The 8,872-nt window shown below is 39.6% G+C and overlaps 1 protein-coding gene across 1 annotated transcript; it reads right to left on the reverse strand.

Annotated features, from left to right (window-relative positions):
- Positions 1–2,150: 2,150 nt before the first annotated feature.
- On the reverse strand, positions 2,151–8,650 carry LOC131250750 (transcription factor JUNGBRUNNEN 1-like). Its single transcript, XM_058251043.1, has 3 exons — positions 8,451–8,650; positions 3,219–3,520; positions 2,151–2,715 (listed from the first exon to the last, which is right to left on the reverse strand). Exons 1-3 carry the CDS (start codon positions 8,620–8,622, stop codon positions 2,314–2,316), a joined length of 876 nt encoding a protein of 291 aa, XP_058107026.1. The 5' UTR covers positions 8,623–8,650; the 3' UTR covers positions 2,151–2,313.
- Positions 8,651–8,872: the final 222 nt, after the last annotated feature.

The raw sequence follows: 8,872 nt of genomic DNA on the forward strand, positions 1-8,872 counted from the left end.
TATGCGTTTCTGGACACAATCTGGGTTCGATTCCCATGATGGTTGTCAAGCCCAATAAGACGGTCATAACCTTATAGTTTTGCAGTCATCGGACTTTCGATGTGCAGTCCCGGTCCGATACGGAATTTCAATATGCTACCGAGAGCAACAAGCTTTTGGGATTCTTCCTAGGTTTTAAAGTAGTCTTGAGATAGCAGTATTGGTGGTTTTGGGTCTTGCCATATGTATAAATAGTGGTTCGAGTTGAATTCACCGATTAATTCAGCGAGTACTTAATTAATTTTCACCTAAATTTCTACAGAATACGCTCCTTAAGGATTTCTGCCTGAGGTGGTACTCGGGTCTTTGTACGGATTTTTTTGAGACGTTACAATGTAGATATAAGGTACATCAATTAAGGTGAAGTCCACGCCAGCATGGACCACACATTAAAACAAGTTGATGTCCATGTTTTGCCTTTAACAGTAGGGCCTACTGCTGGACAGCAGGCTGTCAAGCAGAAGATGGCTCGCCTGCCCTAAAATGATCTTTAAAAAAATTGGATGGACGGCGTTGATCCGATATATCATGGTGGGGCCCACAGGTGGGGTTCCACATAGCTGGTTAATCAAGCCGATAATTGTGTTTCCCTTCAAATAGGGCTCGCCCAATCGGGCAACATGGTAGACAACGAGGTGACTGCCACTGATGGACAGTGTGGACCTAATCCCTTCATCAAGGTGGGCTGCATCTGGGAGAGAGAGAGAGAGAGAGAGAGAGAGAGAGAGAGAGAGAGTTGTGTGATGGAGGGCTCCGCCACTATGAGCCCTCCTAGGATTATAATACATACATTAAGATAGGTCCCAAATAGAATCTATACCATCAATCGATAAGCCCCACTTGGTCTATCACAAAAATTAAAATCTAATCCTACAAAACACCCACAGATTGCAAATCTTCTAGGCTCGTTGGCTCCAACTTTGATGGAGGATGATGAAGATTAAAGGGCTAGGATGAGGGATGAGGAGGTAGGAAGTGGGCCACACTTGGCTCTCTTTAGAAAGAGCTTGGACGTTTTCTCCATTGGGTTGCTTGGGAAATGGGTTGAGAGAGAGAGAGAGAGAGAGAGAGAGAGAGAGAGAGAGAGAGAGAGAGAGAGAGATTGATGGGATGAAAAGGGATAGGTGAGTAATGGGTGTGAGTGACATGAGGGTTGACTTTGGGGATGACTTGTGTAAGAGAGAGATAGGTTGTGATGGGAGGTATACTTGACTAGTATTAATTGATTGATGTGATGGATTGGGTAGAGATTCTCTCGAAATTCGCAATGTGCAACGTTTTTCACGAGATGAACACGGGCCCATAAATCTTAGCCTGGTATCACATTGGTGCGTAAGACGCGGCGTTGGAACCACAGCGACGGTGCGGTCGCAATGATACAAGTCTTGGATCGAGTCAACTCAGATCTATAGGATGCGACTTAGGGTCGCAAACAAATGCCAATTATAGGTCGCGGTTTGTCGAAATTTAACAATTAGGATCGCGGGAGTCTACGGAATGGTACGGACTAGGATACGGGCCTTACATCTGCGATAGCTTTAAATATCTTCTTTTCTTAATTGAGATTGCGGGATTGGTAAATCTTGTTGTTTGTCATCGTCTCCAGGGCATGGTTGGGAGACTAGATCAATGAGAAGTTCAGAAATTCAATTATCTCTTTCTTCAACTGGATAAGATATGACTCTAATTCGATCATCTCAATGGCTACAAGTGGATCCTTGGCACCCTAGTTCCCACCTTTAAATTGACAGTTTAATCACAAGATTCACAATTCCTTCCTTATTTCCGATAGTTTATATATTTCTCTAGTTCTAGTTCTAGTTACTTACAGAAATGTACAAGATTAGTCCATGTGAGTTTGACCTTAGTCTCACCAAGATTATTACGACATCGCGGCCCTACACTTGAGGCTGTGAATACCAATCGTGAAGGTGAATTAGATTGTCTTCCCACGTGTGGTTGATTTGTGTGGGCATTGAGTATCACGTTTCATCTTGTTGCTCAATCCATTACAAATACTCGAAATATAACGTGCCATGCTATCTGCATGCACGCAACAGTCCCGCTGTATTATATTGTAATACTAGTATGTATTCGAGCAAACCTCAATCTGAAAACTCATGGAAGATGAGAAATAATTTATAACACTTAATAATCCACTTCATATTGTGCCACATTAAATAAAAACTATCAACCTCCTTTTTGTATTATTTTATACATGCAGTCATATTACCAACAAGGATTAAAAAACAAGCCTCTCATGTCGGTCAAGATTCAGGAATATCTACAACCATACATAAGGGCTGGATCGACTGCAAACTCCATGATGTCTCCAAGCTCATCCCAATTCCCATCCTTGAAGAACTCAATGGCATTTGAATTCGGAAAGGTCGGACACAGGGTTGAGAATGGAGGTTGAACTACGGAGCTCAACTGATCCGAATAAAACAGATTGTTTTCATCAATATGGTTGATCACAGGTTTTTTCTCGATCTGTTGTATGGTTGAAGAAGTTCCAAAGTACGGGTATATATCTGTATCGTCGGACTCAAATCTGCATGTTTTGGAACACGTATTAGCCGGGGTCTGTTTGATAGACAAGGCATGGTTGCAATCTGGTGTGTATTTCCTATAAGAAATAGTTCTCTTGAAAATACGACAAATCGTCCAATTTTCCTGCCACAACATAAAAGGAAGAAAAGGTAATCAGTTGCTCGGAATCTTATATGAGAAAAACCAACACCTGATGATCATCACATATTCATAACCACGAATTAAGCGAGAAGTTTTATACAATGCTCAACGGGAGAATATACCAACAACTAAAGTTTCCAATTCGTACGTTTGAGGCTAATAACAGGTTACTCTCGATGGTTATGCAGTTGGGAAAGCAAATTTCAGCATGGGGCCAATTCAACCAATAAAGTTAATAAAGTTGGAAGATTCAATGATCGGTTCATCATTAGGAGAAATTTATGGTGTGTGAATCATTAATCATGGGGCCCATCATACTAACTGTTTGGATGACTAAGTAATGGCTGCGAACTTGAAACAGTCATGATAATAGCTCTTGAAGTAAATTCGTCATGAAATGTTAATTTACTCGTTTGTAGGAAAGGTAAAGGGCGAAAAGGATAAAATAAAAGAAAGAAGTAAAAAAGGGAAAGAAGATATCTTACAGCTTCTTGAGTGTTCTTTGCAGTGAGGAGGTTGGTGTTTTTGGTGCTGATGGGAAGGCGAAATTCGTGCATCATCCAATCGGTTTTGGTGCCCTTTCCTGCACTCCCTCTGTAGTAAACCAGAGATTTCTTGAGGCCAATGCATTCGTTAGCTTTTTCGCCAGCACCATAAATTGGCTTATCAATGCCTGTTGCTTTCCAGAAACCAGACCCTGTTACCCTATTGGGCCTTACGCTATTCTTGTATTTTTTCCCTCTTAAACAAAAGAAGTACCACTCCTTTTCTCCCATAAAACTAACCTCTTCATGAAAAGAAGAAGAAGCAAAAAAAAAAAAAAAAAAAAAGTTAAAAGACCTATTGAATTTCTTCAGTTACTAACAGGGTTTAATGTAAGAAAGAAAACGTTGATTATACATGAAAATGTTGATTGCTGATGTAGAGCGGGTTGCGGACAATTTCATGGCCAAGATGAACCAGAGAAAACCCGATCGGCGGTGGAAGTGATCCAGACCGTTAGAAACTTAAAATGGGCATATCCCGCAAACCGGAATGAGTTATTGGACATAAAATATATGATTTTGGGTAGGAGAAGCTACTTTAGCCACCCAATCGATTATGTTGAGTTGCCCACGCTGAATTTATGAGATTCCATTAGATCCACGGTCGAAAAAGCATTTTATTTTCGTTTTTACTATTTATAATAAGTTTAGTTTGATTGTAACTCTTCACCCGCTGGGCTTTAGGAGTTGTGTCCAACATGAAAAGTGCTTAGAAAAATTAGGAGAATAACATGGTTGAGCCAAATAGGACACTAACTATTTTTGGCAGAAAACCATGAGATCTAATAGAAATCATGACCTATAAATAGTAAGTCGTGATTTTAAGGAGTTTCAGCTGTAGTCTGATTCTGAAAATTCTTCCTAGTGTTCATGTCACTATTTAAGAGGTTGTAAATTCGTTCTTCCTAGTGAGTTTTTTATATCTTCTTTTCCTCGTCGATTCGAGGTATCTCTATGAGGAGTCCAGAGAAGCTCTTTGTATTTAGATTAGTTATCCCCCTTAAGAAGACGGTGTTCTAATTCAACACGTCCTTCCCTACGTCAATTGCATAAGAAAATGAAAGGAAGAAAGAAGAATATTCTTTCGAGGAATTGTGGACATTTAAGGTTTATTTTTGTATAAACAAAAATGTCTATTTCTCTCATGTTTTCACCAAGATCATAATCTGAAAAAAAGAAAAAGAAAAAAGACTTGTATAAGTGTTGTTAAAGTCCCTTGATATACATTGATACACCATCATCTAATGGCTGGAGCTTTTAATGCAGGTAATTATTTGACATGGTATCAACAACAAATATGCCTTAGTGTAACATATTTCCCATGTGGCCCCAAAAATCAAATCCTTTTAACCATTATTTCAAATTGTGTTAAACATAACTCTTTGTTAATTATTTGATTTTTTTCTCTTTTCTTACTAATTTTATAAGTTTTTTAGGATGCTAGTGGAGCCAAATGTGATCATTTTTGGCACTCTTGTCTTCGTCATATTTTGTTTTTGTTTTCTTAATATGGGCGCACTCTCTTCTTCTTCTTCTTCTTGTTCTTCTTCTTCATCTTCTTCTTCTTTTTTTCTTTTTTTTTTTTTTTTTTAACTCAATAGTTGACAGGACTACTGATCCTTTCTTAAATGCCCAACTTACATGCCAGGCTGGAACATGTGTCCAGTTGTGGAGGGGTTTGTGAGGGTAGAGAACCTCTGTCATTAACTGCGTACTGGTATCCGTACCGGTCTTGATTGGGAACCCCATTGTCCACAGTGGGGTCTAACATGTTGTCTAGGCCAAATCCACGCTATCTTTTTTATTTTTTAGAAACTAGCAGATTTTCATTGAAGAAGAAGGGAATTACAGAGACAGATTTCGGGACTCCTCTGGAAAAAAGGACCTAGAGAGACCTATCATATGACAAAGGAAAAGAAAATTATAAAGCAGGAAGGGCCAATCAACACGCTAATACGAGCAACCACAGCCGAACTAAATCCACGCCAGCCATCAAGTAAGAACCATATATTTCCCGTACATACAAAATATGATGGTAAATTACTCGTAAGGGCTACACCAATGATTACAAAGAAAGTTTACATGATGGGCTTGCGTGAGTTTAGGGGAAGGCTGATTATTTCTTTCTTTCTTTGGTTTTATTCCAGTGAGTTATGTCTGATGAACATGTTGGATGAAAGATAATCACCATGTTGTCCCCACACACAAACACATACAAAACTATGGTTGGTAACCCACCGTAAATATCCCGTATGGCATAGCCCACCTGAGTGGTGGATCTGAGTGATTTTTGGCCCAGGACCTATCGTTGAGGAGCTCACCTGTTGGATGGAGTCCATGTCTTCCAGACGAGACAGCATGGTGGAACCATAGAGCAAGGGTGTTGTTTTAGGGACAACTGCCTAAAACAGGTGTATGGTAGGGAATCGTATTGGGTGAGGCCAAGGAAACACCCAGTACCGCGAGGCCCTGATGTGGCCAGGTTTGATTGGTCCAGCCCCATGTGACATTGGTCTAGCATAGAGGGAGCCGATTGGGTGAGGCGGGAAAAGACCAAGTTCGGTGAAGCATAATGTTGTGAGATTTGATTGGTCAGGTTTCATGGACCTTTACTCGGCCCACCACTTTCAAAAATGGTCTGCATGAATCTCTAACAGTAGCACGTGGCTAATCATATCCTGCGGCCTTAGAGCCAATGCAGAAAACAGGTGTGTGTGGTAGAAGATTCCTAGGATCCGTTTTTTCAGACGCGGATTAGATACTGAACTTGAGCGAGACTGGCTATTGAAGTGATGTCACCATGAAGATGATGTATGTGTTGTATCCACACTGTTCATTCATTCCAAAAGATTATTTTAGGGCATAAGATAAAGAATGAGGAAGATCCAAAGCTTAAGTGGACCCCACCACAAAAAAACAGTGGGGATTAGACGCCTACCCTTAAAAACTTCTTGGGGCCACAGAAGTTTTCGATCAAGCTGATATTTCTTTTTTACCTTATTCCAGGTCTCTGTTAACTTATAAACAAGTTGGATCTCAAATAAACACCATAGTTAGCCCTAGAAAGGTTTCAACTGTGGGTGTTACTGTCCCCACTGTTTTCTGTGATGGGGTACACTTGAGCTTTGGATCTGCATCATTCTTTGACTCGTGGCCTAAAATAATCTCTGCGGATTGATGGACTGTGTGGATACAACAAATACTTCATGGTGAGCCCACTGAACATGGTAAAGTCACTTCAGTAGCGAGTTTGGCCACTGTTGGTTTAGCTAATCCGCGTCCCCGTTTCTTTGGCTTTTGGTCACACATTTTCAACTTTTGATACGGTTGATTAAGGCAACAAATGCATAGAGAAAGGAACCGGTTGTCGTAAATACTAAAATGTTAGTATCAACAAGTATATCACGTGCAACACACGTGAGGATGGAGAGAGATTGAGAGGGAACTTGAGAGGATGGAGAGAGATTGAGAGGTAACGGCTAGGGCCTGGAGAGAGCTGGTTTTTGCTAGGGTTGATTGCCCCAAGAGATGATACCGTACAGTGACCGGTTTACACTCCCGAGTTGCATCCTTAGATTAGTCTGATTGTTTCGTGATCTTCTTACAACCTTATAAAAGCTATGTTCTTATAAACATGCTTCATTGATGATCCCACCCTTTGAATTTTGGATTTGAGTATGATTCTATTCCATGCATGAGGTGTCATGCCTTATAAGTGTAGTAGACGTACTTTCTTTGAAGTTTGAAGTTGCAAAAAAGATACTAGCTAGAGTTGGTATGTTATCTAACTTCGGGTGCATTAAAGTGGCTCTCTTTTGTTGTTTTCACTTTGTTCACGTACACATGTAATTCGTGAAAGTTTGCAACCCTACATTCATGTGAAACTATACACGCTCCCGAGTCTAGAAATATGTAGGTGGTGAAGGCTCATCATCACATACAACAAAAGCTTCTTTTTCTTTTCTTTTTTTCTTTATCTTTTTTTCTTTTTTTCTTTTTCAAAACAACTCACTAGATCAATATCACTGTTGTTTTTGCTGCGTCTGTTAACCAACGTGAGATATTAAATTGTTGGCTTTCATCTTGGGGCCCATGGAAATGCAGCTCCGTTCGCATTCAACCATGAAAAAGGCCAAAGAATGCACAGCTCGAATCATATTCAGTCTGGGCAATTTTGACGGATGTGTGCCACAGATGGAATCCTTTCTTTATAACCTACATGTGTTACATATCCACACGGGTGCGATATCTAAGCCTTCGATTTTATGCTTAAAACAAAAATCTGACAATTAAACTCTTCAGCTGGGCCACGACATGCCAAGTAAATTGAAGGTTAATAATTAGCAGTGGAATTTTCCGAGCTATGTATTTGTTCCAACATATTTCCCATCGTCCAAGGAGTGTGAGTGGAAATTCAACAGCTGTTTCAAAATGAGACTTTAAAAATAGCACTATGGAATAAGTGTTGTGATTCCTGCCAATTACTTTTGGCCGGAAGTAAGTGTATACTGGGTGGACACCATCTTCACCTAAACCACTGGATGAGGAAAGAAACTCATGCAGTGATCATATGAAGAAAGACAATATTCTCATGGATTTCAACCACTGAAGAAATTGCTAAATTCATACTGAATGATCTTAGTCAAGAACGAAAAAAAAAAAAAACACTATTACTTGTTTTATAATAATAATAAATAAATAAATAATTTTCCGTAATTTTTTTACAAGTAAGAGGTGTAAATATGCAAGCGTGTTTAGGTGCACTATCCAATTGAAATGCAGTTAGGAATCTAATAAAATAACAAAATTGCAATATTCTTCCTTAGTCTTCACGTGAAGTCCCTTGAGTACGAAATTGCAATTCCTCACAATTAATGCTAGGAAGCATCATCAATTTTTGGTGCAACTAAATATTTGCAATTCAATTGGATCATGCTTCCAAAGCAGCGTCCATAATATTAGTAACCATAAAACTAGCCTTGAAGACGAGATGAAGAATGACAACTTACTTGGAAGATCCTAAGGACCACATTTATAGATATGATCTATTTATTTTTGGTGCAATTGAATATTTGCAATTCAGTTAGATCCTGCATCCAAATTAACGCAGCGTCCATAATAGCAGTAACCATAAAACTAGCATTGAAGATAAAGTAAAGAATGTCAACTTACTTGGAAGATCCCATGGGTCATATTTATAGATATCTATTTGTTTAATGAGCTCAATGCCAAGTGATTTCCTCTCCACCTTCCTCCGGAGATAGAATCCAACAAGCTCTTCATCCGTCGGGTGGAATCGGAATCCCGGAAGAACAATTCCTTCCCCTTTATCTAAAAACTCCATCTCTCTCTCTCTCTCTCTCTCTCTCTCTCTCTCTGACTTCTCGAAGGTGTTGGAAACAATCACATGCACATACGCATTTATAAGAAGAGGAATTGTACGATTCTTGAGTTTGATAAAGTGGTCTCCCATTGTTAGTTGACCCAGACCGAGGATAACAATGGAACCTAGCATGGATTGAAAATTACCCAAAAATCAACATGAAGGAAGAATCCAAACACTTTGGACCAAAAGCTGTATGACTAAGATCTTT

Source organism: Magnolia sinica, chromosome 1 (genome assembly GCF_029962835.1).
Source record: "Magnolia sinica isolate HGM2019 chromosome 1, MsV1, whole genome shotgun sequence".
Classification (NCBI taxonomy): domain Eukaryota; kingdom Viridiplantae; phylum Streptophyta; class Magnoliopsida; order Magnoliales; family Magnoliaceae; genus Magnolia; species Magnolia sinica.